The 27,779-nt window shown below is 44.4% G+C and overlaps 1 protein-coding gene across 1 annotated transcript; it reads right to left on the bottom strand.

The window, feature by feature from the left end:
• Positions 1 to 960: 960 nt before the first annotated feature.
• LOC131246352 (lysine-rich arabinogalactan protein 19-like) lies at positions 961 to 25,556 on the bottom strand. The gene is made up of 3 exons (XM_058246399.1): positions 25,377 to 25,556; positions 1,210 to 1,389; positions 961 to 1,053 (listed from the first exon to the last, which is right to left on the bottom strand). The coding sequence occupies exons 1-3, from the start codon at positions 25,554 to 25,556 to the stop codon at positions 961 to 963; spliced, it is 453 nt and encodes a 150-aa protein (XP_058102382.1).
• Positions 25,557 to 27,779: the final 2,223 nt, after the last annotated feature.

The raw sequence follows: 27,779 nt of genomic DNA, 5'->3' as shown, positions 1-27,779 counted from the left end.
CAATCCAGTTGAACGAAAAAATCCCTCGGACATAAACGAGTGCGAAGCACCGGAATCAAATAAAACTTGACCGATGCATGTAGAGATTGGAAGTATACCCTCAACGACTCCTCCAGATGACTGAGGATCCTACTAGGCCACGTAGAATCTAGCCTAAGCTGGTTGGGGAGGTGCCTGTCCTCTCTGAGCGTGTTGTTGCTATTGTTGTCGCTGAGGTAGTCGAAACTACTGCCTCTGCTGCTGTGGCCTCGGAGGCTCGGGCTGATGATGCTACAGAGGTGGCCTCGGTGGTGGGGGCTACTGTCGCTGATACTGTGGGGGTCTCTGTTGCGGTTGTGGTGGAGGCTGTTGTGGACCTCTAGGCTGGTGTTGGGGGCGGGGACACTCCTACATATGGTGCCCCATCGCATCGCACCTAAAACAAGAGCCGGTGAACTGCCTCGGAAGTGGTGCTGGAGGTGCTACTAGTGCTCGGAAGGCTGGGTGACCTGTGCACCTCTGTTATGGTCGACCCTGCTGGGAATCACTGGAAGGAGCCTGCCTATTCCGGTCTCTCCTCTGACCACGATCAGAATGAGAACCGGCCCACTCTGCCTTAAAAATCTGGGCCTTCCGTACCACCCCCTCAAAAGTCGAGAGCTTATGCCCAATGACACGACCTTGAAGACCTTAATGTAAGCCGTCCTCAAATCGACAGGCTCTCCGCTCCTCATCATCCACCAAGTACGGTGCAAATCTGAACAGTGTGACAAAATGAGCCACGTACTGAGCCACTGTCATATCACCCTACACCAAGGCCTCGAACTCCAACGCTTGCTGTTGTCGGATGTGATCAAGAAAGTACTGTCGGTCAAACTGATCCGCAAAATCCTCCCATGTCCACACAAAATCGACGCCTGTTGCTCGAGAGTCTGATGTCCACCAGTGCTCAGCCTCACCATGGAGAAAAAATGCGACTAATCAGACTTGCCGCTCGGTCGTACATTCCATCGTATTGAATATCTTCTTCACATCGACGCTCCATCTCTCAGCTACCATTGGGTCTGGCTCGCCCTGGAAACGTGGGAGATCGAGCCATCGAAACTCTCAAAGGAGGGCACTCGTGTGCTCTTGCTCGGCCTGGGCAGTTGAAACAATGGGGTGCCTGACCTACCCCTGAAGTTCGGCCGTCACAGCCTGTAACATCTGCTGTAACTGAGAGGCACTCACAGATACAGTCGGATCCGCATCGGTCTTTGGTGGAGGAGCAGCATCCTTAAGATGGGTGGTAGGAACTTCTGATGGTGGAGTGGGGATTGTAGGTGGTAGGGCAGGAGCCGCAAGTGGTGGAGCGGGAGTCTTAGGTGGTGGTGCGAGAGTCGATCGGGTCACTCTCCTGCGTGGCATGTCCTAAAGAAAAGAGTAAAGGCGCCTATCAACTTTGAAAACTCTTAAAGGCATGCAAGTTAATTGCCTATCATGGAAGATCGCTAAGCTATCCGAACTTCGGGACTTAGTCATTCTAAACTCATAGCAGACATGTAATGTTATTCTCGGTTATTCTCAAGTTATACTCTGATACCAACTTTTTTCATGCCCCAAACTCAGAAACCGGGCTCACAAAATTCCTGATCGCTGAATCCGACGTCGATAGCCTTCGTAGAACCCCATTCTCGGCTCCCAGTGCCCATTCACCAGGTTACGATCCTGAGATGCTAAGTGGAGGATTTTCAACACTAGTTTAATTTATAATAAGTATAACCAAAGGCATAACCCATAAACAACAACCAAAAACTCCATCACATTTCCATTATGATAAAAAACTTTACAAGTACATGAGCATAAGGGGAAATACAATGATAATGGACAAAAAGCTCCAAGATGATTTGTTATGCGCTCCTGCCTTAGCGCTATTGCGGTCCAACGTCACCTGCACGCAACGGCAATGCATAAGCTTATGAAAAGCTTAGAGGGTGGTGAAAGTGTATGAGCAAGGTAGTAGTTATGCAGTATCAGAGTAATGTGAAACATGCTGATAAATTCATGAATACCATTAGCCGTACCAAGGCTATGCAATGCAAGGTATGAATGATGTCGGTCGTACTATGGCCATGCGATATGAGATGCAAATCAAGCATACGAATCCTTATCTAAGTCCACATATCAATATGGCTCAACTCTAGAATATCACTGGGGTCTAGTACACTCCAACCAGATTGCCGCCCCATCACGCGTAATAAGGTGAGTGGAAGAGACCTCACTATCCGCTTGCCAATATCGGGCTCGGCTTGTAGATAGAGGACCCATTCCTCGAGCTGGTCAAACTTACCCTAGCTTTGCTCCCTCCTCTCGGGCGGGTAAGGCCACACCCCTTCTAACCGATCACGACACAATGGAAAGCGCAACCATCTAGTAATCGACACTCGGCGCTCCTAACCCACTCGGTCTAGACGTTGGAGCAACCTCTTGGTACCATAAGGGTTTAGGGACTTCACCCAGGGATATCTATAGCACCACATGTAGAACAAGATTTTCGGTATCCAATCCTGCCAACCACGATATGTTTGTGGCGGCTATGGCCCTGATGTTGCTAGGGCGTATAGTATACATATCACACAATGCGAGATGCATGAATCACGCAATCCAGTCATACAACAATCATGCGTGTACTACGCACTCATGTGGGCATCTCCCTCTACTAGGGAGTCCCATAATAATTTGCCCAATGGCATGCGCTATGATCAATCACTCGTCTCATCACAAACATGCAGATGATGCGTATGGGCATGTATTATGATGTCATGTTGTCACATACTCATAATCGATATTGATAACCGGCGTCGGCCTCAGCAATCAGCACCGATAATTAACATTGGTAATCGGCATCGATAATCAGGGTCGACAATCGGCACCGATACTCAGCATCGGTAACTGGCACCGATAATCATGGTCGATAATCAGCATCGACTGTGGTTATGAAGTCATTCGTCTACAGCAAATGGGGCCCACTTATTTGGGTTAACCCACGAAGAGAATGGACCTAACAAGGCCTAAGGGAAGGTCACAATGAGGACATCTAACCATCATTGCCCATCAATATGGACGTCAAAACAACATTGCTCCCAAGGAGTGACCTATATAAGGAATTCATACACAATGCAACGGCCACACATACATCACATTGGGCCTCGATCATGGGCCTCACATACATCGCATCGGGCCGATTAAGTGGGCTGATTCGAATGGGCTAAATTAAATGGGCCGATTCGAATGGGCTAAATTAAATGGGCCGATTCGAATGGGCTGATTCAAATGGACCAATTTAAGTGGGCCGAATCAAGTGGGCTGAATCAAGTGGGTCGATCAAATTGGCCGAATCAAGTGGGCCGATTCAAATGGGCCGAATCAAATGGGCTTATTCAAGTGGGCCGATCAAATGGGCCGAATCAAGTGGGCTGATTCAAATGGGCCTCATGAATATCAAATCGGGCCCACCCTTACATATTTTGAGATCAAAACTATTCATAATTAGCATAGAGATAGATGAAGTGAAAACCAAGTATCAACTTGGGTGGGAACCACTGTGGTTCCTAAGAAGTTTAAATAGTGGATGTCACTATACCCCATTATTATTACAACTGGTGGGGTCTACTTGAACTTTGGATCTCACTAATTTACCCCATGCCATGAAATAATCTCATAAGTGGTTGGGCAGTATGGATACAACACCTGCATTATGGTGGGCCCCACCACCCAAACAGTGGGCCGTGAAGATAAAACACATCATCCTGGTGGCGCTTACATGTCCAATAACAGTGGGACCCATAAAGCTGGACGGTGTGGATTGTAGCCACATGTGCAACAGGTCCCACGGACCTAGCTGACGCCAAGGGAGTAGCTTACTGCTTTTTTTAAAAAAAGGTAGAGGTGGGTCCCACGTAGGGCCCACCATAACTGGTAATATAAAATGTGTATATATATATATATATATATTAAAGATGCCAGCTACTGTTCATACAACTTTTCTGAATTAATGAGGGAGACATATATATATATATATATATATATATATAATATACACATAAAACGTATATATTATAATATAATATTTAATATATCATATTATATATATTAATATAATATAATATAATATATTAATATTATATTTTATATACAAGCTACATCCAGGCCCTGGACGACCTGAACATACACACACAGCATGGTAGCCCACACATGGGGGTGGGTCCCACCGTCCAGGGATGGTGGATGGTTTGGATAAAACACATGCACTGTGGTGTGGCCCGCCAAACTAGATGGACGACGTGGGTGGGTCCCACGGAGCCCACCATCAGCACACACCTCCCTGTTAGCCACCTACATGGTAATCAATGCCAATACCTCAGCGTTGAAATGAGGTATCCTTCACTATATCTACCACTTGAGCTATGGGACATGGGTCCCACGTTGAAACGAGGTGTCTTTCACTCAGTTTACCAGTCGAGCTATGGATTTGGGTGCTGCCAGGCGTATCAAGGAGGGCCCCACATGGGCGTGGGTCCCACCGTCCAGGTTGGTGGATGGTTTGGATAAAGCACATACACCATGTATGGCCCATCTAAAAGGGTGGACGGCGTGGATGGGTCTTATGGACCCCACCGTCTGCACACACCCACTATTAGTGTACACCCACTGTCAGTCCACACTCCACGTTAGTACACATACTCCATGTTATCCACCACCACAGGGATCGATTCCAAGACCTCCAGTGTTGAAACGAGGCATCTTTCAGTCGGTCTGCTACCTGAGCTATGGAGCTGGGTGGGCCCACGTTGGGTCACACTTCACTGGCAGCCACCCCTACTGTTAGCCACCTCAAGGTGGGCCCTCCCATGGACGATTGGGATGGCATATAAACATCATGGTGTGTCCCACTTAGATGGGGTCGACCGGATGACATGGATGATGTACACACATTAGGTGGGCCATGATCATAGAGAGAGAGAGAGAGACATCGGCGAAGATGGAGGGCCCCCGCCACTATGGGCCCCTCTTTGATACAAAGCCTACAACAAGGTGGGTCCCAATAGATATGGACCCTTAAATCAAATAAATGAATGAAAGACAAAATCCAAAATCACTCACCGCCTTCTTCTTGTTCCCTTGGCTTCCTTTGCTCCTTGGCTTCGATCCTAACGGAGGAGATGGATTTTTGATGGTTGAGATGGGAGATGAGAGGGGAGGAAGTGAGCCACACACAAAGTTCTCATGGAGAAGGGAAAGAGCTTGGACGTGTGAGGCTTTCTCTTGCTTAGAAAAATGAGTTGAGAAATGAGAGAGAGGGTTGTAAAGAGAGAGATGTGATAGAGTGATGGATGGGAGAGAGAGGGATGGGTGTGTAAGAGCCTTTTTGACTTTTGTGGTAGAGTGTGTAAGAAAGGTATGGGTGGTGTAACAAACTTTTGACTTTCGAGGTTGCTTGGGGAAGGGTGTGAGGTGATGTGTACTTGACATGATGAGATTGATTAATTGATTGATTGATGTGACAAGTCATAAAGATTCTCTCAAAATTCGTACGCATAACGTTTTCCTCACACTGAACACTGGCTCACATCTCCTGGCCAGAGTATCGGATCGGTGCGCGAAACGCGGCATCGGAACCGCGGCAACGGTGAGTTACAAGGGTACAAGTCTCGGGTTGAGTCAATTCAGTTGACAGCGTGTGACTCAGGGTTATGAGCAAATGCCAGGTAAGGGTCAAAGGTTGCTAGAATTCGACCGGGAAGACCGCAGAAGCCTATAGAATGGTACAATCTACGATACGGGGCTTACAGGAATTGCCGGAATTGACTGTGAAATGCATGGAAATCATCGTGAAATGATGGGAATTGACCATGAAGTAAAGGGAATTGACTGTGAAATGCATGGAATTGACCGTGAAGTGAAGGGGAATCGTTGGAATTGACCGTCAAATGAAGGGAATTGACCATGAAGTAAAGGGAATTGACCGTGAAATGCATGGAATTGATAGTGAAGTGAAGGGGAATCACCGAAATTGACCATGAAATGTATAGAAATGACTGTGAAGTGAAGGGAATTGACTGTGAAATACATTGAATTGACCATGAAGTAAAGGGAATTGACCGTGAAATGTATGGAATTGACTGTGAAGTGAAGGGGAATTGCCAGAATTGACTGTGAAATGCATGGAGTTGATCGTGATATGAAGGGAATTGACCGTGAAGGAAAGGGATTTGATCATGAAGTGATGGGAAATCGCCAGAATTGACCATGAAATGCATGGAAATGATCGTGAAGTGAAGGGAATTGACCATGAAATGCATTGAATTGACTGTGAAGTGAATGGAATTGACCGTGAAATGCATGGAATTGACTGTGAAGTGAAGGGGAATCACCGGAATTGACCATGAAATGCATGTAATTGACCATGAAATGAAGGTAATTGACCATGAAATGCATTGAATTGACCGTGAAGTAAAGGGAATTGACCGTGACATGCATGGAATTGACTGTGAAGTGAAGGGTAATTGCCAGAATTGACCGTAAAATGCACGGAATTGACCGTGAAACGAAGGTAATTGACCGTGAAATGCACGGAATTGACCGTGAAGTGATGGGAATTGACCGTGAAATGCATGGAATTGACCGTGAAGTGAAGGAGAATCGCTAAGATTGATCCTGAAATGCCTGAAATTGATCACAAAGTAAATGAAATGAATGAAATTGACCGCGAACTAATTAAAATTGACTATGAAGTGAATGAAATGGATTTTCAACCATCGACCTGATGGAATCTTGGAAAATAACTAGGTTGGTTGGCTAAAGTAGCCTCTCCTACCCCAAAATCATATCGGGTACATCAAGTAACTAATTTTGGTTTAGAAGATATTCTTATTAAACGAATAAAGAAAGAAATGGAAAAAAGAGAGAAAAAAATTTTATATGCTTATATATACAAATTTATATAAATATGTTTTAGAGAAAATTGTAGGTAGAATAAAGTTTTCCATGTTAAAAAAATGCACAGACTGTTGCCGTGACAATCCATCTATGGCTACAGTTATAATCCGTAGCCCTAGGGGGCCGCCAGATGGGCGTGGCCCTACCGGACAAGCCAGCAACTGGTAGGGGGGCTACTAGTTCGGCGAGCCCACCTCGGACAGTGCTCTATGGCTATGGATTGTGGTATATATGGCTACGGTTATAATCCGTAGCCATAGTTCTTACTGTAGCTTTCAAAAATCATGTTTCTGAAAAAGCAGGGGGCATTTTTGACCTTTGACAAATCATCCGTACAACTAGGGCTTATTCTGGTGAGGTAAAAAGAAGTGGGCTTAAACAGGTAAATGGGTCGTACAATGATAAATTTCTCTTATTTTAAGGTATCCTTGTCGTACATTCTAATGCAGTTGAAGCGGGCGGGGTTTGGGTCCATCTCCGGATCCACCAAGGTCGGTAGATTCTTATCTGTGGGGCCCACAGTGATGTATGTTACTTACATCCACATTGTCCATACATTTTTATAGCTCATTTTAGGGCATGCTCACAAAAATAAGGCAAATCCAAATCTTAGTTGGACCATACCACAACAAACAAGTTATTGAATCCCCACCATTAAAAAGTTTAGAGTGGCCACCGGAATCTTTATTTTCTATCCAACCTGTTTAAAAGGTCATAAAGACATGGATGAAGAGACCACACAAATATCACCTCGTTTCAGAACTTTTATGGCCCACAAAAGGTTTCTAATGGTTGATTAACACTGTTTACTGTATTTTGGTCTACCTGATGTTTAAATTTAATTTGTTTTATGAATCATTCCTTTTCAAACCGGATGAATGGCGTAGATATAAGGCACACACATCAGGGTAGGCCCCACGGTCAGGGGATTCGACCCACCTAGGTGAATTTGGGGATTAACTGAAGCCATGCCTAGTTGAAGTTAGAGCCGGCAAAATCTGACCTGATCTTATTAGAACTGAAGGCCAGGATTGGGTCGAATTGAGTAGGCCCACTTAGATTTGATTGTACATCGAGTGGAGTTAGAATTAGTGGCTAATCTGGACCAATTCGATCCGGGATCCAATCCGATTGGATTTGATCCACACAATGTTCATTGAACACTATTTCCTGTAATATTATCCACTTGAGATTGGAATATACCTCATTTTTTATTTAATACCATAAAACGATCTAAAAAAATAGATGGATGCCATAAATGAAATAAATACATCATGGTGGGTCCACATAACACCGACCATCAGCCATTGGCCGGTGGCAAGAGAGTAGCCAATCCCTCCTCTCAGCTCATGGCTCAAGGTGCATCGAGCACCAAACTCTGACATAGAGACAAAAAAGTGGTTCAATGCGGTCGAGCTCATGGGAACTTTCCATGAGGCAAAGCTGTGTGGGGCCCATCGTGATGCATGTCGAACATCAACATTGTGCATTTAATAGGTCCCCTTTAAATTATGGGATATCCCAAAAATTAGCTGTATATGGACTCAGGTGGGCCATACCATCTAAAATCATGTGAAGACATTCCTAAAACATATAAAGCACTTGGTGGGGCCCACCTAAAATTTGGATGCATCTGAAACTTAGTCTGACCCCTCATCCAAGTGGGACACACATAATGGATGGTCTAAATTTGTGAACCACACCTTGGTGGCCCTAAAAAATTATCATGAATATTTTAATGGTAGGGTAACCCGTAACCCTCTCAACGTTTGCATGTGAAGCGGACTGGCAGATGTACCAACGCACTAGGCCATCTAGTGTATTGACGTCAACAAGTTCTGTGGGTCCTATCATGAGGTATGTGTTATATCCAAACTGTCCATCCATTTAGCAGGTTCGTCTTAAGGCTTAAGCCAAAAAATAAGATAGATCTAAAGATCAAGTGGACCACACTGTAAAAAGCAGTAGGGGGTTGAACGTCTACCATTGAAATAGAGGATTTGATCCAAACCGTACCCAACCTTATCTGACTTGGTTTCCTTAACCGAGTTGGACTCGGTTCGGGTCAAGCCAGCAGTGTGACAGATCGGATCGAGTTAGAGGAACCAGACTCGGACCCGGATCGGATCGAGTTCTGGTTAAGGCATTGAAAGCTTCGGACCACATGGAGTTGGACCAATCTGGTCAGACTCAACTCGATGCCCACCTCTAGTTGCAATGGACCTTCTTTACTCTTTGCCTATTGACTGGTAATAGGGAGCATGTGTCTAAGATCCCAGATGCATACGAGGGAATCTTCACTTTGCTCATGTCATAGGTGAGACCATCTAGTTGACCATGCCGTTTGTGTATTTCTTGCTACTTGAGTGACCCACTTGATGAGCAGTTGGGTTGTACTTTTGATGAATGTAACTTCATTGTGGGGTGCAACTTCTAAATAGTTCGGATCTTGCCCATGTTTTTTGTTGGTTGAAAGAAGTACCTAGGCAGGTGCTCTTTGTGCGACTCACTAGGATATGCAACTTACAAGGTTGTGTCCCATAAGTCCGGACGCCAATTTCCTGTGAAAGCTTGTCGAAGGAAGTTCCTACGATGGTATGCAAGGTGGGGTCCACCATGATGTTTATTATCAATCCAACCCGTCCATCAGTTTTCGAGCTCATTTTAGTATCTGCGACAAAAAATGAGGATCCAAAGCTCAAGTGGGCCATGTGAGATGAAAACAGTGGGGAAAGGAATGCCTATTGTTGAAACCTTCCTAGGCTCCACGTTGATGTTTATATTCCATCCAAACCATTTATAAGGTCATTTTCACTGGGATGAAGTGAAAACACAAAAAACTTAAACCGATACAAAACTTTCGTGGCCATATAAATGTTTTAACGGTGGCCACTAAATCTCCATTGTTTCCTCTCGTGTGGCCTATTTGAGTTTTGGATACACCTTAGTTTTAGTAACAAGTCCTAAAATGAGCTTGAAAAAATGGATGGACGAAGTGGCTTTCTCATAAACATCACAGTGGGCCCCACTCAGAATCCCGATGCAACTTTATGCGAAAGGCTTTAACAAGCTTTATCTCACCTTTTACCTACCTGTTTTTTTAAAATTTCCCAAACTTTCCTTTCCCATACTAAATCATTGCCTTTTTCTATAAAAAATACCTCTGCAATACAAACCCAGTTTCTATAATCTTCTCTCCTCTCCTCTTCTGCAAAAAGTCATTTTCTATATTCTTCTCTCCTCTTCATACAACAATACCCCTCTACCTAAAACCCATTTTCTGGAATCTTCTCTTATCTTTATATAGAAATATTCCTCTATCTAAAACCTATTTTCTAAAATATTCTCCTTTCTTCAAATAAGAATACACTTCCATCAAACCGTTACTTCTTTTTCTTCATTTTATTTTGTCAACAAAGGACAAAAATGGTGCCTTCATCGAAGAAAGTCAAAAGGGCGAGCTCTCAGTCCTAGAGGGGGGAGGGGGGGTGGGGGGTGGGTGAATAGGAATATGCCAAATTTAAAAAATGCAGAAAATAAATGCAAATAGCTGAAGTAAATAGCAACCTCAAATGCATTAGTCTTGAGAGGTTGATACAAACGTTGTTCTAAGGACAACCTTACACTAAAAACCAAGGTTTATGGCAGGAAAACTTGATTTCTAGAACTTCAATAAGTATCAAAAACTTAAACCGATACAAAGGCAAAAGAAAGAAATCTAGCTATTACAGCATTTACTACAAATACATAAAAGAGATACAAGCATTCACACACAAATATCAAATACAACATCCACCACAACTCCAAGAATTATAGTGGTTCAGAGTGTACACCAACTTTTCACAAACAGCCACACCTACTCCACTTCCAATATCCATAACCCACTTTGTATTAGCTTTCACTATGAAAGAAGGTTTTCCAAGGTTCACCTAAAACCTTTATGGATGTGTTTTTCATTTGGGCTTACACAATCTAAAACCCCACACTGAGATTTTCCTTACTGATCTCAGTCAAAACCAAAACGAAGATTTTTCTAGTTGAATCTCTCAAACCAAGTACAGAAAATTATAAAAATACTTATTTAAAGATTCTTCTTCGATGTAGCCGGTAAAACCGCTTCTTTGCAGATGTAGATGTTCAAAATTCTATCTCACAAATGAAAAGGGTTCTAGGTCTAGATGAATTTTAAATTAAATCTAACCTTTGGTAACTTGGATTCAATTTCTTGAATCTCAAAAAGGGTTAAAACACATTTATCAAATAAGATTGAAAAACAAGAGATCAAGAAATTCAAAACTAAAAAGCTATATAAAACAATCTTAAATACCATATAATAGCTTCATAATAGCGAGGACGTAGTTCTTAGAGAGGTGGCTTGAATTGGCTTGGAATGAATGAAAAATTTAAGAAAAGTCCTCTATTTGTAGGTTACAATTCGGTTCCCTCAATTAGTCTAAGGTCTGCCTCGACTGGTCCTAGCAGTAACCAATTTTCAAAATTTCTACCGCGATCGAATAAACCCGTCACTCGACTGGTTGAGTGGGTAAAAATATCATTGCTGGAGTTTCTAGACTGGTCAAGAAGGGTGCTCGACTGGTCAAAGAACCACCAAAGTTATCCAAAAATTCGAGTAAATTTCTAGACTGGTCGAGAAAAATCCTAGATTGGTCGAGCTAGTGCCTAAACTAGTCGAACCATGACTAGGACTAGTCGAAGCAAATTCTAAAATAAGTACATTGACCCAATATAAATATACAACATTAATGACCTAACCCTAAGGTCTTTCTAGGGTCATATATACTTTAAATGTGAGCATAGAACTTGTAACATAGGTCACTTCGGTAGATAGTATACTTGAGATACTTTGAAGCTTTATCTTGTACACTTTGAAGCTTAAAACTTATGTACTTGATCTTGAGCTTGTAAACTTGAACTTGAGCTTGTGTACTTGATCATGAACTTGATCATGTAATGCACTTGGACTTGAACTAGTATTTGCAGTTGAACATGCACTTTGATTTGAATTAGTAGAAGCACTTTGATGTTGATGTAGATGACTTAAAACTCATCTTCAAATGAAGGTAAACTTTCCATCTATTGAACTTGAAGGTGAACTTTCCATCTATCAAACAAGTCAATCACTCTCAAGTGGTTTGTCACTACAAAATTTGACAACACAAGGTGTTAGATCTAAAATATAGCACTTACGGAAAGTACGCATTACAGGTACATTTGAACAAATTGCCATAAACCCTAAACTAAAAAAATTTACAGCTGCATAAGTTATCAGTCAATTTCATCGATTGCTCGGTCCATTTGCTGGAAGTGGTGTCACGCCCCAAACTCGAAAAACTGGCTCACAAAATTCTCAATCACCAAATCCGATGCCGACAGCCTCCGTAGTGCCTCATTCTCAGATCCCGACACTCATATGCTAGATTCCGATCCTGGGATTTTACAAGGAGGATTTTTAGTATGATTTTTTATTTTTATTTTTTGTAATGGAGCATAACCACAAGCATAACCAAGTTACAAAACAACATCACCACATATTCACTATATCAAAAACTTTAAGTACAATGCAGAAAGGAAAATATAGGGTGATCAAAAAGCTCCAAAATAATTCGATACGAACTCCTGCCTCAGCACTGCTGTTATTCAACGACACTTATATGCAATGGTTGTGCATAAGCTTACAAAAGCTTAGAGGGTGGTGTAAGTGGGTGCGCAAGGCAAGTGCCAAGTATACAATATCAGAGTAATGCGAAAATTTATGGGTAAGTTCACGAATGCCATAAGCTATACCAAAGCTATATGAAGCAAGGCATGAATGCTTGGGCCATACCAAGGCTATGCGATGCAAGGCTTATATAGCCAAATGTCATATGCAAAATGCAAAGCAAGTATGCCAGTCCTCATCAAGTACACATATCAGTAGAGTTTCTCTCTGAGAAATCATCGGGGTCTAATACACTTCACACTGACTGCCGCCTCCCTAGCTGTACAGCCCAGCAAGTGAAAGAGACCACCCTATCCACCTGACCAGTAGTCTGCCAATACCTACTCGGCTCATCGATAGTGGACTCATTTGCAAGCTGGTCAAACTCAGCCTAGCCTACAACCCCCTCACTTGGGCGGATAAGGCCACACCTATAAGACCAGTATCCTAGCCCGTACTGTTCCTTAGGCTTCCACGATCCTCCTAATTAAATTTTGGTGACCCATGATCTTTTATCGGTAGTTACGCGTGACCTCGAGTCGTATCCTGTATTACAGAGTTGGCTTGACCCGAGACTTGTACTAGTGCGACCGCGCCATCGTCGCGGTTCTGACGCCGCGTCTCTCGCACCGAGGAGATACCCAGGCCAGGGGATGTAGGCCCGCGTTCAGTTCATGAAAAACACGGCGCGTTGCAAATCCCAAGAGAATCCATCACATCAAATGTCAAGTATACTCCCATCACTCACCATCACTCACACCCATCTCCAAGTACAACCACCCTCCCCAAAAGTCAACCTTTTCTTACAACAAGTACCTACTTACATCACTCACCATCCCTCTTTCCCATCACCTCTCTCTCTCTCTCATTCTCTCTCTCACTTTCCCAAGCAATCTAAGCCCCAATGTCCAAGCTTCTCAAGCTTCCATGGAGAAGCTAGTGTGGCCCACCTTCCTATCTCCTAATCCCACCCTTCAAGCCTCATCTCAACCGTTGGATCACATTCTTTGGAGCTATAGAACGTGTTGATGGAAGAATGAATAAGAGATCTTGAGGTGGGTGCTTTTATAGCCTGGATTTCATACTTTTATGATGGGCCAAGTGAGGCCTACCGATTGATGGTATGATCTCACTTTGGACCTTAAATGTGGCCGATGGCTCATCTTGATTATCACGATCATTCCATGATGGGGCCATTCTCCATGGACTCCATCATGATGTTTACTTCGTAGTTTGATAAGGGTCATCTAGACCTTTTATTTTGGTTGAGAAGGAATCTCCACCATTGATTCTTGATTTGGTGGGCCCTCGTGTATTGGGACCCACTTGATGAATGATTGAATGCAAGGGAGGGCCTATAGTGTCGGGGTCTCTCCATTACGCGTGTGTGTCTATCTCTCTCTCTCTTTTTCTTTCTTTTATGGTTTGTGATGATGTGGTTATGTGGCCCACCCAGATGGATCCCACCATGAAACATGTATTTGATCGAAGCCATTTGTAGGTGGGGCCCACTTTATATGTGTATGTTCCACACTACCTAGCCATGTGGTGGCCCACCTAAGCAAGGCCCACCTTAATCGTTTATTTGCACGCCCAAAAAGAGTCTAGCATCTGGACGTTGAATGGAAATCACAAATATTAGCCAATGCTCAAGGCTACTTGGGTGAGCCACTGGTATAGGCCCCACATGGATGTATGACTCAATCCACGCCGTCCATCCTATTTACCAACTCATTTTAGGCATTGAACCAAAAAATGAAGTAAATCTGATCATTTGGTGGGCCATAGCATAGAAGGTAGTGGGTGTACCATTGAAATCCACTCCAAAGTTTCTGTACTCTAAATATATGCTTAATATTGGGCTCGTTTGGCTTTTCTTGAGCCCTGGTGACCAACGGTTGGATCAGATTCACTTGATGCGGGCCCCACATGTGAAAAACCATGGAAAAATTAATTTTTTTTAAAAAATAAAAAAATAAAAAAATAAGTAGGTAGCACCTGCTACCGTTGATAGCCCAGCAGGCTTTGCTACACTAGGATGTCCCTAGCTGCACTAGGACGTCCCTAGCCGACTGTGGGACACCAAAAGTGGGCCCCACCATGATGTGTTTTGAGAATCCACACCGTCCATTCTGTAGGCCCTTAGGGCAATGGGCCTCTCTCCAAATATCAGCCCCATCTAAGGCTCAAGTGGCCCACATTATAGGGAACAATGGTGATTGTATGACTGCCATTAAAACCCATTTTTGGGTTCACAGAAGTTTTGGGTCAGATGAAATTTTTTTTTCCACTTCATTCCAGGTTCGTACGACCTTATCAACAAGTTGGACGACAAATAAGCACTATCATGGGCCCCACGTGGGACCCACATCCCAATAGTTCTGTGGGGTCTGACCGTGATGTATGTGCTTCTATCCACACCGGCCAGACTTCTGGACGAATCTGTCCAATGCTGTGGACCGCCATGATGTCTGTATTGATCCAGACCGTCCCTCTTTGTGGACCCCACCGATATTTATATTTCGTTCATGTCGTCCATCACATGGACCATTCACATGTGTGGCATCCATGGCCACTTGATGCATGTATCCAGCCTTCCATCACTAGACGCTGAACCTACTGACCCGCATAACAAAATAATATAATAATAGTAATAATAATAAATAAAATATTATATATTTATATATGTTGAGGTGTTTATCCGTACGTGCGGGACCCGTGTGCGACCCACCTTTTTGAGGGTTTGGATGGCTGTCGTGCGTTGATCAGTAGCCAGCCATGCGGCTGTTGTATTTACAGTGGGCCATCACTTGGCACCCACCTTGATGGTGTGTTGCATCCACCGTCCAACTCATGGACGGTGGATCCTCATCATAATGCATGTGTATTACCTATGTCGTCCAACTGTTTTGCTAGGGGACCCCCCTTACTATTGACACCATCACATTCTGTGGGTCCCACATGATGTATATATACATCCAAGCCATTCTGAGGGTGGGACCCCCTGCTGGATTGACGTCAACACATTCCATGGGTCCCACGTGACGCATATGTACATCTCAACTGTCCTGATAGTGGGACCCGCTGCTGGACAATGTTTGGATGGTGCTGATGCACCTGGACAAAATTTGAATGGTGCTGATACACATAGACAACGTTTGGACAGTGCCAATTTACATGGATAATGTTTAGACGGTGCCATGAGCTCCATCATGATGCATTTGTTATCCACGCAGTTCATCTTATGCAATGCGGCCCACCTTGATATATGTATTTTATGTTTACACCGTCCATCGCTAGACGGTGCCATGTGGGGCCTACCATTGACGCATGTATTGTATATCTCCGTCGTCTACCCCTTAGATGTGTGGACTACCTTGAGGTAAGTGTTGTATCCAAACTGTTTAGCCATCTTGGTCACCCAGACCATCCAGATCATGGGACCCACTTAATGTGTATGAGGCCCATTAGTGCGGCCCATTGATGTAGCCCACTTGATGTGTATGAGGCCCATTAGTGCGGCCCATTGATGTAGCCCACTTGATGTGTATAAGGCCCATGTGCAGGGTCCACTTATTATGTGTTTATGGCCCATGAGCAGGGCTCACCTGTTGTGTATATGAGGCCCGTTGGTGTGACCCATTGGTACGGCTCATGGTAGTTGTATGAGGCCCATTGTGATGTACATTAGGCCTTTGTGTGAGGCCATGGGCTCACTTTATGTTTGGCTCTATGTGAGCCACTCCTTGTGAGCAATATTGGTTAAAGGTCCACATTGATGGGCAATGATGGTTGGATGTCCACATTGTGACCTTCCATTAGGCCTTGTTAGGCCTGTTTTTATCGATTCCGATTGACGTGACTGATTTGCCGATTTTGATTATTGATCGATTCTGATTGTCGTGACTGATTGCCGATCAGGATTGACATGACCAATTTTTTTATTTCAATTATCGATCAATTCCATTTATCATGACCGATTGTCGATTTTCAATTGACGTTACCGAATTGCCGATTTCGATTATCGATCGATTCCGATTGTCGTGACCGATTTGCTGATTCTGATTGTCGTGGCCAATTGCTGATTCCAATTGACTTGGTCGATTTGCCGATTCCGATTTGTCGAGGCCGATTATCGATGTCGATGCCGATTATTGATTCCGAATGCCGATTATCAATTTCGATTATCGAGGTCGAGGCCGATTCCAATTGTCGATTACTAATTTCGATTATCGAGGTCGAGACCGATTCCGATTGTCGATTACCGATTTCAATTATTGAGGTCAAGGCCGATTGCTAATTATCGATTCTGATTATCGAGGCCGTCTCCGATTGTCGACGCCAGATATCGATGCGAATTGTCGACGCCCATTGTGCTGTATCTTAGACCCATGTGAGAGGCCCGTCGGGATGAGTATTGAGCTCTTGAGTAAGGCCCATGGTGTTGTATATTAGGCCCTTGTGCGAAGCCATGAGTCCATTATATGTTTGGCTCTATGTGGGCCATTCCTTGGGGGCAATGTTGGTTAAATGTTCACATTGTCGAGGTCGATTGTCGATGCCGGTTGTTGATACCGGTTATGAGTATGTGACAGCATAGCATCATCATACATGCCCATACGTATCATCTGCATGTTTGTTATGAGATGTGGTTGACCATTACATATGTCATTGGGCAGGTTGTTATGAGACTCCCTGATAGGCGGAGATTATCTCACATGAGTGCATGGTATGCGCACGATTGATGCATGACTGGATTGTATGACTCATGCATCTTCCATTGTGTGCCCTAGCGACATTAGGGCCGTAGCCTCCATAGACATATCGTGGATGGTCAGATGGGACATCGAAAATGTTTGGTTCTAGCATACGGGCGCCATAGATGTCCTTGGGTGAAAATTCCTAAACCTCCGAAGCCAAGAGATGCCCCAACGTCGAGACCGAGTGGATACATGAGCGCCCGAGTGCCGAATACCAAGAGGCCGCGTCTCCCACTATGTTGTGGTCAGTTGGGAGGGGGTGTGGCCTTCCCACCCGAGGGTAGGGGGCATTACTAGGCTGAGTTTGACCAGCTCGTGAATGGGTCCGTTATCGACGTGCCGGATAGGTATTGACAGACTATTGGCCAGGCGGGTAGTGAGGTTTTTTATGCTCACTTGGACTGTGCAGCTAGGAGAACGGCAGTGCCATTTGGAGTGTACTAAACCCTGGTGATGATCCCAAAGAGGAACCGTACTGATATGTGGACTTATTGAGCAGGAGTTACATACTCATTCTTTCATTCATTCACTATCCACTCGGGTTGGTGGTGCACAACTACTTGTTACGTGTACCTTCTCAATGGCCAGGATTTCGGTTGGGGCACGTGACTAACCTGAGATCAGGAGTTTACCACATTGAGTCTGACTATCTAAATTTAGGTATGAGACTAGTTTGGATAGAAGTCCCTTGTGATGGACCCCATAGCCTACGATACTATGTACTATCATCCCGACTTCACACTCCAGCATGGTCATTCCATTCGCACCGCATATTGCATTACATTCGCGGCATACAACATTTTGGGCCACTGTGTTTCTGCATTTATATGGTCTAGATACAGCTGACGTATTTGTGAACACATAAGAAATTGTACATTACATTGCATTCTCGACATTTGATATTTGGCTCTTTATGAGTCCTCGTTTGCATAGTTATTATATATTGCGTATTCTGATATTGATTGGCTCATGGACTTGTCCGTATTTCCGCTTACTCTGTTATCGTATGATTTATGATCTTGTTAGTATTTTTGTTTACTCTGATAATTCCTGCTCTTATTAGTATTTCTGCTTACTTAGATAATTCATGATCTTGCTAGTATCTCTGCTTATTCCGATATTATACGATTTACGGATTACCAGTATTTCCAGTTTGTATGATAATGGCATTGTATTGAATACTTGGCACTTACCTTGTGCACACACTTACACCACCCTCTAAGCTTTCTATAAGCTTATGCACGATAGATGCGTGCAGGTGATGTTAGGTTGCAGTAGTGTTGAGCTTGGAGCATGCAGCAATCCTCTAGAGCTTGATTTTTGATTCATGTATTTCCTTTTTCGGCATTGTACTGAAATGATTATATTAGTGGATATGTGATGATGATGTTACCTTTGTAAATTGGGTAATCTTATGGTTATGCTTGCTGCGAGTTAAATGTAAAAAATAAAAAATAAAAAATTTCATCCTTGTAGATTTCCAGGATCGGAATCTGGCGTATGGACGCTAGGAGCTGAGAATGGGGTATTATGGAGGCTGTCAGCACCGGATTCGCTGATTGGGATTCTTCTGAATCTGATTTTCGAGATTGGGGCATGACAACACCCCCTTCCAACCGACCATGACATAGTAGGAGACACGGTCTACTGGTATTTGGTACTCCTGCGCTCGTGTATCCACTCGGTCTAGATGTTGGAGCATCTACTGGTACTAAAAAGGTTCTGGAACTTTCATCCAAGGACATCCTAAGTGCCCGTAATGCTAGAACCAAGTATTTCTAGTATCCGATATGGCCATCCATGATGTGCCTGTGGAGCCACGACCATGATGTCGCTAAGGTGTACAATGATTATGTCATACAAATGCAAAATGCATGAAGCACACTGTCCAGTCATGCAACAATCTTGCGCATACCATGTGCTCATGTGGTTAACTCCTATCAGCGAGTCCCATAAAGAGTCCGCCTAATGGCATATGCTATGATCAATCACTACTCATATCAAGTAAACATATGATGTGTATGGGCATGAATCATGGAGTTACACTAAGCATGTTATAAGGTGATGGATGAAATATCCTCACAATGAAGATGGGCCTAGATGGCCTACACACAACAAGTATGGGCCTATCAATGGGCCCTAGGAGAGTTACAATGCAGACATTTAACCAACATTGTCCTTACAATGTGGATGTTAAACCATCATTGCTCCTAAGGCATGGCCCGTCGTAAACATCATTACACAAAACATGGTGGAATCACGCATTGCAATGGACCTTATGTACATATCATTGGGCCTCGACCCATGGGCCTCAAATACATCAAATAGGCCGCATCACATGGGCCTCACATATATCAAGATGGGTCTCAACAATGGGCTTCATACATCACATCAAGGTGGGCCTCAACAACGGGCCTCGTATATCACATCGGCCTAATCAAATAGGCCGAATCAAATGGGCCGAGTCAAATGGGCCGAGTTGAATGGGCCCAGTCAAACAGGCTTAACACAATTCATCTATATTTTTTTAAAATCAATATATATATATATATATATATGTATAAATGAATCATATTAAAAGATCAACTGGACCATACCATATATAATTGTAGTGATAATGATTTCCACGGTTAAATTTTAGTGGGCCCCGTCATAGGGTTTATTTCTCGTCCATTCTATTCATGAGGTTACAAAGACCTGTATTTAGAGGAAAAACAAATATCATATTGGTCCAAACCCTGTAGCCCATGGGTTTTCATGGTGGACATTCAAACCCACTATTTTCTATAACGTGGTCCACTTGATCCTAGATTTGTCTTATTTTTAGCCTTAAGCCTTAAGACGAGCTTGCCAAAGGGTTGGACGATTTGGATGCAACACTTGCATCATGGTGGGTCCCATAGGGATGGACAACATAGATAAAGCACATGCCTCATGGTGGGGGCCACACCAATGGAAGGTGTGGAACACATACATCAGTGGGTCCCACATGGGGCCTACCATAATGTTTATTTTCCATCCAATCTGTTGATAAGGTCACCAGACCCGAATGAAGAGGAAAAACAAATTTCATAATGATTCAAAACTTCTGTGACCCAACAACATCTCAATGGTAGACGTTCAATCATCACCCTTTCCTGTGACATGGGCCACCTGAGCATTGAGTACGGCTGGATTTTTAGGGTGGGGCTCACAGTTAAAAGGGGCCCACCATATGCACGGTGTGATGTTCAACACACATCATGTGGGGCCCATGGCTGGGACCACGTCCCTGCCTCCAGCGAGTCGCAGCGGCAGAGGACGATGCTGCAGTGTCCTCTGGATGTTAGCAGCAGCAGCCCTGCTGCAAGCTATTTTTTTAATTTTTTAATTTTTGTTTTTCTTAGGTTTTTCCATGGTATGGCCCGCATCCGGAGAATCCACCCTGCCCATTTGATCCTACGGCTCAAGACAGTCTAAAGGAGCCCAATATTCGATGTGTTTTGGTGCATAGAAACATCAGAGTGGGCCCTTAATGGATTTAAACGGTAATAATCATTGTTTTCTAAGCTATGGCCAGCCAGAAAATTGGATTGACTTCATTTTTTGGCTTAACACCTAAAATGAGCTAGGGAATGGGATGGACGGTGTGGATTAAATCCATACATCAAGGTGGGGCTTGTATGAGCGATCCAGCCAAGTCTTAGAATCAAACTGATGTTTTTGTTTCACTAGACGGTACACCACGCCGTTAGTTCACACTTCATTGATGTCTAGCGTCCAGGGACGCTGGACGATTTTGGATACAACACATATTAAGGTGGGCCCCACCTTCAGACGTGCTGTTTAGGTGGGCCACCATATGCACGGATGGTGTGGATAATACATACACCAAGGTGGGGTCCATCCGAGTGGACCACATGGCCACATCATCACACAAAGAAAAATGGAAAAGAGAGGGAGAGAGAGAGAAAGAAGGAAGATTGAGTGATGGAGGGTCCCCGACACTATGGGCCCTCCCTTTCCATGCATTGAATCATACATCAAGTGGGTCCCAATGCATGTGAGCCCACCAAATTAAAGATCAACGGTGAAGATTCCTTCTCCACCAAAATGGAAGGTCTAAATAACCCTTATTAAACTAGAAAGTAAACATCATGATGGGGTCCATGGAGAATGGCCCCATCATGAAATGATCATGAGAATCAAGGTGGGCCATTGGCCACATCTAGGGTCCAAAGTAAGATCCATACCATCAATCGGTAGGCCTCACTTGGCCCATTATCAAAGCATTAAATCTAAGCTTATAAAGCACCCACCATTCAATCATCTTGGTCCGATAGAACGACGATCTCCTTGTGTCTCACGTTGATGGAAGGTGATGAGAGTTGAAGGGCTAGGATAACGGATCTTGGGAGAGGAAGTGGGCCACACACAACACTTTCTCTCCTTAGAAATGCATGGACGTCCACCACTTCTTTTCGTTTCTTTGTTGCTTGGAAAATGTGAAGAGAAAGAGAGAGAGAAAAATAGTGGTTGTAAGAGAGGTAATGGATGTGAGGTGATAGTGTACTTGACTTGAGAGTTAACTTGGGTGGTTACTTGACTTGAGGAGAAAGAAAGCATGGGTTGTGTACTTTGATTGATTGATTGATTGTTGGGATGGGTCGTAGAGATTCTCTTGAGTTCACAAATATATAGTATTTCTTCGAAAGAAATGCAGGCCCACATCTCCTGGCCAGGGTATCGGATCGGTTTGCAAGACGCGGCGTCGAAACTAAGGCGACGGTGTGGTCGCAATGGTACAAGTCTTGGATTAAATTGACTCAAATCTGTGGGATACGACTTAGGGTCACGCGCAAACATCGTTTATAGGTCGCAGGTTGCTGAAATTCATCGAGAAAGATCACAGGAGTCAATGGAATAGTACAAACTAGGTTACGGGTCTTACATCTCTCCCCACCTAATAAAAATTTCATCCTCAAAATTTATACTACCATCACAACTAAGCATAAATCATAAGGAAAAAGGAACATAACATCATATATAATCAAAAAATAATACAACATACAATCAAACATCGAAAAGATGGGGATAACGCTCTCGAATGTCCGTCTCGTGCTCACAAGATGCCTCATTCACACTATGATGGCCCCACTGCACCTTCACCAAGGGAATGACCTTGGTCTACTAGACATGCTCCTTTCGATCGAGGATACAAACTAGCTGCTCAACGTAAGAAGCGTCCTCATGAACCTCCAACGGTTGCCAATCAATAACAGGCACGATATCTGACCCACACTTCCTCAATAAAGAGACATGAAAAATGTTGTGGATACCAAACAACTGAGATGGCAAGGCAAGCCGATAGGCCATGACACCAATGCGCCGGTGATCTCAAAAGGTCCTATAAATATAGGGGCAAGCTTGCCCTTCACTTCAAAATGAACCATACCTTTCATGGGTGAGACCTTGAGATACACATGATCTCCAATGGCAAACTCCAAGGGACGACGCTGACAGTCAGCAAAACTCTTCTGCCGGCTCTGAGCTATGCGCATGCTTTGCCAGATGATATTGATAGCCTCTGACGTCTGTTGTACAAGCTCGAGACCTAGGAGACGCCGCTTTCTGACCTCAGTCCAATAACTCAGAGATCTGAACAGTCTGCCATATAATGCCTTAAAAGGAACCATGCCAACGGTCGCCTGATAGCTGTTGTTGTACCCGAACTCAGCCAATCGCAGGTGCTCGTCTCATCTACCTGAGAAATCAATCATGCAGGCCCAAAGCATATCCTCAAGGATTTGGTTGACCCTCTCAGTTTGGCCATCGGTCTACGGATGGTACGTGGTGCTGAGCTGCAAGTCAGTCCCCATCGCTCTCTGGAAGCTTCCCCAAAACTGAGACGTGAACTTCATGTCTCGGTCTGAAACAATCGAGACAGGAATAGTGTGCAGTCTCATGATCCAATCAACAAACAGCTTAGCAAGCCGGTCTGCATGCTAGGTCTCAAAAATCGTAAGAAAATGTGCTGACTTCATCAGACAGTCCATGACAACCCAGATGACATCATGACTTTGTTGTGTCCTTTATAAACCCATGATAAAATCAGTAGATATGTGCTCTCACTTCCACATTAGGACGCTCAACGGTTGCAATAGACCAGAGAGTCTCTGATGATCGTCCTTGACACGCTGGCATGTGTCACACTCAACCATAAACCTAGGGATCTAGCATTTCATCCCCACCTAAAAATACTGTCGCCTCATATTGCGATGCATCTTTGTTGAGCCAGGGTTGATAGAGAACCGTGATCGATGTGCCTCGGTCATAAGAGCTCGACGCAACTCAGGAATATCTGGGACACATAATCAACCTCTGAAGTGAAATCCACCATCAAAACTAATCTGTCAATCTGACTGACTCTCAGATGCTGCCTCAGCGTGATAACTCTACACTTACTCATCTGCCTGCTGAGCCTCGATCACCTTTGCAACAAGAGAGGGCTGAATTGACAAGCTTGATAACTGCACAATAGAAGAGTGCTAATTGATCTCGAAGTCAAAAGCTGGCATATCCTCAAGCATCCTCCACTCCTGAATCATCATGTGCGCCACCAGGCCTTATGGCTGACGGCTGAGGGCATCCGCAATCACGTTCGCCTTGCCCGAGTGGTACTGAAGATCAAAATCATTGTCCTTAAGGAGCTCCATCCAATGCCTCTGCCTCATGCTCAGCTCAGACTGAGAGAACAAATACTTCAAGCTCTTGTGGTCAGAGAAGAGTTCGAACCTCACCCTATAGAGATAGTGCCTCCACAACTTCAGGATGAAGACAACTGCTGCCAGCTCCAAATCATGCGTAGGGTAGTTCAGCTCATGGACCTTGAGCTGGCGAGACGCATAAGCCACTAGCTTCCCGTACTACATCCGGACAGCACCTAAGCCAACTCGCGAGGTATCGGTAAATGCAATAAATCCATCACTCCCAGAGGGAAGAGTGAGGACTAGAGTGGACGTGAGGTGGTCATTCAGCTCCATAAATGCCTGCTTATAACCGTTGCTCTAAATGAACTCAGCACTCTTCCCGGTCAACCTGGTCAACGGGGCTGCAATGCGAGAGAATCCCTCAATGAAATGTCGGTAGTAGCCCACCAAACCAAGGAAACTGTGGATCTCGGACACATTCGTGGGTTGGCTCCACTGACGCACGACATCAATCTTCGAGAGGTCCACTACGACACCCTGCCTCATCACCACATGATCGAGGAACTTCACCTCCTCTTGCAAGAACTCACACTTCTCCAGCTTCGCATAATGCTAGTGTGCACAGAGGGTCTGCAAGGAAATCTTCAGATGTTGATCATGCTCCTCACGGGTCCTCGAATATATCAGAATATCATCAATGAAGACTATAACAAACTGATCGAGATACGGATGGAAGACCTCGTTCATCAACTGCATGAATACTAAGGGCGCATCGGTCAGTCCGAAGGACATGACATGGAACTCAAAATGACCATAGTGAGTCCTGAAGGCTGTCTTCGGGATATTCTCATCTTAGACCCAAACCTGATGATAACTAGACCACAAGTCTATCTTCAAAAAGAACTGTGCCGTCTGCAGCTAATCAAACAAATCATCGATCATTGGGAGCGGGTGCTTGTTCTTGATTGTGAACTTGTTGAGCTCGCGGTAATCTACACAAAGCCTCAACGAGTCATTCTTCTTCTTCATGAAGAGTACTGATGCTTCCCATGGCGAACTGCTCAGACAGATAAAGCCTAGCTCACATAACTCATCCAACTACTTCTGTAGTTCCCGCAACTCCAATGGTGTCATACGATACGGGGCCTTTGAAATAGGCGCAGTACCAGGCATGAGATCAATCTGAAACTCGGTGTGTCGGCGAGGTGGTAACCCCGGAATCTCATGGAACACATCAGGAAAACTACAAACGACTGGCATCTGGTCGATACTCAAAGCAGCTGACTCCTCAATGACACACGACAACAGGCAGGAAAGCTGCTCTCCTTTGGGCTCAGCAATAAATTGGAACTCTGGCACGCTGGGTATACAGAACGTGACTGTCCTCACGGAGTAGTCCAATATGACATGGTACTCAGCGAGCCAATCCATGCCCAGGATGACATCAAACTCGGACATCGACAATACGAACAGATCGACAAGCAAAAAGATATCCCCAATTAGAATGGGGCAAGATGAGCAAAATCAGTCTAACAATGCAGTCTTCCCCAAGGGCATCGATACTGACAAACCCTCGTGGGTAGACTTCATTAGCAAACCAATCGATTGAAAGAAATCATCGACTACAAAGGAATTCGATGCACCAGAATTAAATAATATACATGCAATGCATGCAGAAACATGGAGAGTACCCTCGACGACTCCTCTGATGGCTGAGGTCCTAATGGGTGACATAAAATCTGCCCTGGGCCTATTAGGGAGGTGTAGGTCCCCTCTGAAGTCTCTGCTGATGTTGCTATCACTGTGGTGGCCTGGTTTACTACCTCTGCTGCTGCGGGGGAGGTCCTGGAGGCTGGTGCTGCAGTCGCTACTGCTACCATGGGGGTTATCGCGGAGGCTGATATGGTGCCCTTGGTTGCTGCTATTATGGATGGGGACACTCATGCCTACAATGTTCTGTCTTACTGCACCCAAAGCAAGTACCTGAAAACGGTCCCAGAGGTGGTGCCAGGGGTGCCACTGGTGCTCGGAATGATGGGCAGGTCGTGCGTCACTGCTATGGACGATGCTTCTACTATTGTGAGCTATCAGAGGGTGCCTTCCTCTTCTGATCTCCCCTCTGGTCATGGGCTCTCTGCAACTGGCCCAATCTAACTCGTAGATCTGGGCCCTTTGCACAATTTACTCAAATGATGGAAGCATGTGTTCGATCCAATGGCTCCTGAGTGTAGGACGCAAACTGTTCTCAAAACGGTGGGCCTTCCGTCCCTCATCATCAACAAGATACGTCATGAATCTTGATAGTGTGATGAAACATGCCTCATAATAGGACACAGTCATGCCTCTCAGGACCTGAGTCTCAAACTCTAATGTGCGCTGCTGCCACACATGCTCGAGAAAGAACTTCCGGTCAAATCGGTTTACAAAGTCCTCCCAGGTCCACACGAAACTGGCCGCTACCACTTGGGTGACAGATGTCCACCAATGTTGAGCCTCACCCTGTATAAGAAATACAGCTAATGGGACCTGCTGCTGGATCGTACATCTCATGGTGTCGAATACCTTTTCCACCTCAGAGCACCATATCTCTATTGCAGTAGGGTCTGGCTCGCCCTGAAAATGCGGGGGATCGTGCTGTCAAAAGTCCTTAAGAAGGGCGCTCGCACACTCCTACTCAGCCTCGGCTGGTGTAATAGTGGGACGCCTGCTCTACCCTTAAAAAATAGCGGTCATCGCCTATAGCATCTACTGTAGCTGGGGGGCACTCACAGGTATGGTTGGATTCACACCGGTCTCAAATACAGGAGTGACATCCTTAGGATGGAAAGTAGGAATATCTGGTGGTGGAGTGGGAGTCGCAGGTGGTAGAGCGGGAGTCGTAGGTGGAGTGGGAGTCATAGGTGGTGGAGCGGCATTCGCTCGAGTCGCTCTCCTAGGTGGCATGTCCTATAAGAAGGAACAAGGGCTTATCAGCCTTGAGAATTCTCGAAGGCATAAACGGTGAGGGTCTATGTTGGAAAATCGCTATGTCATTCGGACTTAAAACCTATTCATTCTAAGTTCATAGTAGATATTTGATGTGATCCTTAGGTATTCCTTAGTTATTCTTTGATACCAACTTCTGTCATGCTCCAAACTCGAAAAACGGGCTTACAAAATTTTCAATCACTGAATCCAGTATCGACAGCCTCCATAGTGCCCCATTCTTGGATCCTGACATTCATATGCTAGATTTCGATCCTAGGATCTTACAAGGAGAATTTTCAGTATAAATTTTTTATATAATGGAGCATAACCACAACATAACTAAGTCACAAGACTATCATCACATATCCACTATATCAAAAACTTTAAGTACAATGCGGAAAGAGAAATACAAGGTGAACAAAAAGCTCCAAACTAATTTGATACGCACTCCTGCCTCAGCGCTGCTATGATCCAACGACACTTGCACGTAACGGTCATGCATAAGCTTACAAAAGCTTAGAGGGTGGTGTAAGTGTATCTACAAGGCAAGTGCTAAGTATACAATATCAGAGTAATGCGAAAATATGTGGGTAAGTCCACGAATGCCATCAACTATACCAAAGCTATACGATGCAAAGCATGAATGCTATTGGCCATACTAAGGCTATGCAATGCGAGGCTTATGTA

The sequence above is a fragment of the Magnolia sinica genome, chromosome 1 (genome assembly GCF_029962835.1).
Source record: "Magnolia sinica isolate HGM2019 chromosome 1, MsV1, whole genome shotgun sequence".
In the NCBI taxonomy this organism is placed as follows: Eukaryota; Viridiplantae; Streptophyta; class Magnoliopsida; order Magnoliales; family Magnoliaceae; genus Magnolia; species Magnolia sinica.
The sequence above is the reverse complement of the archived record's forward strand: the minus strand, read 5'-3'. Positions and strand labels throughout refer to the sequence as shown.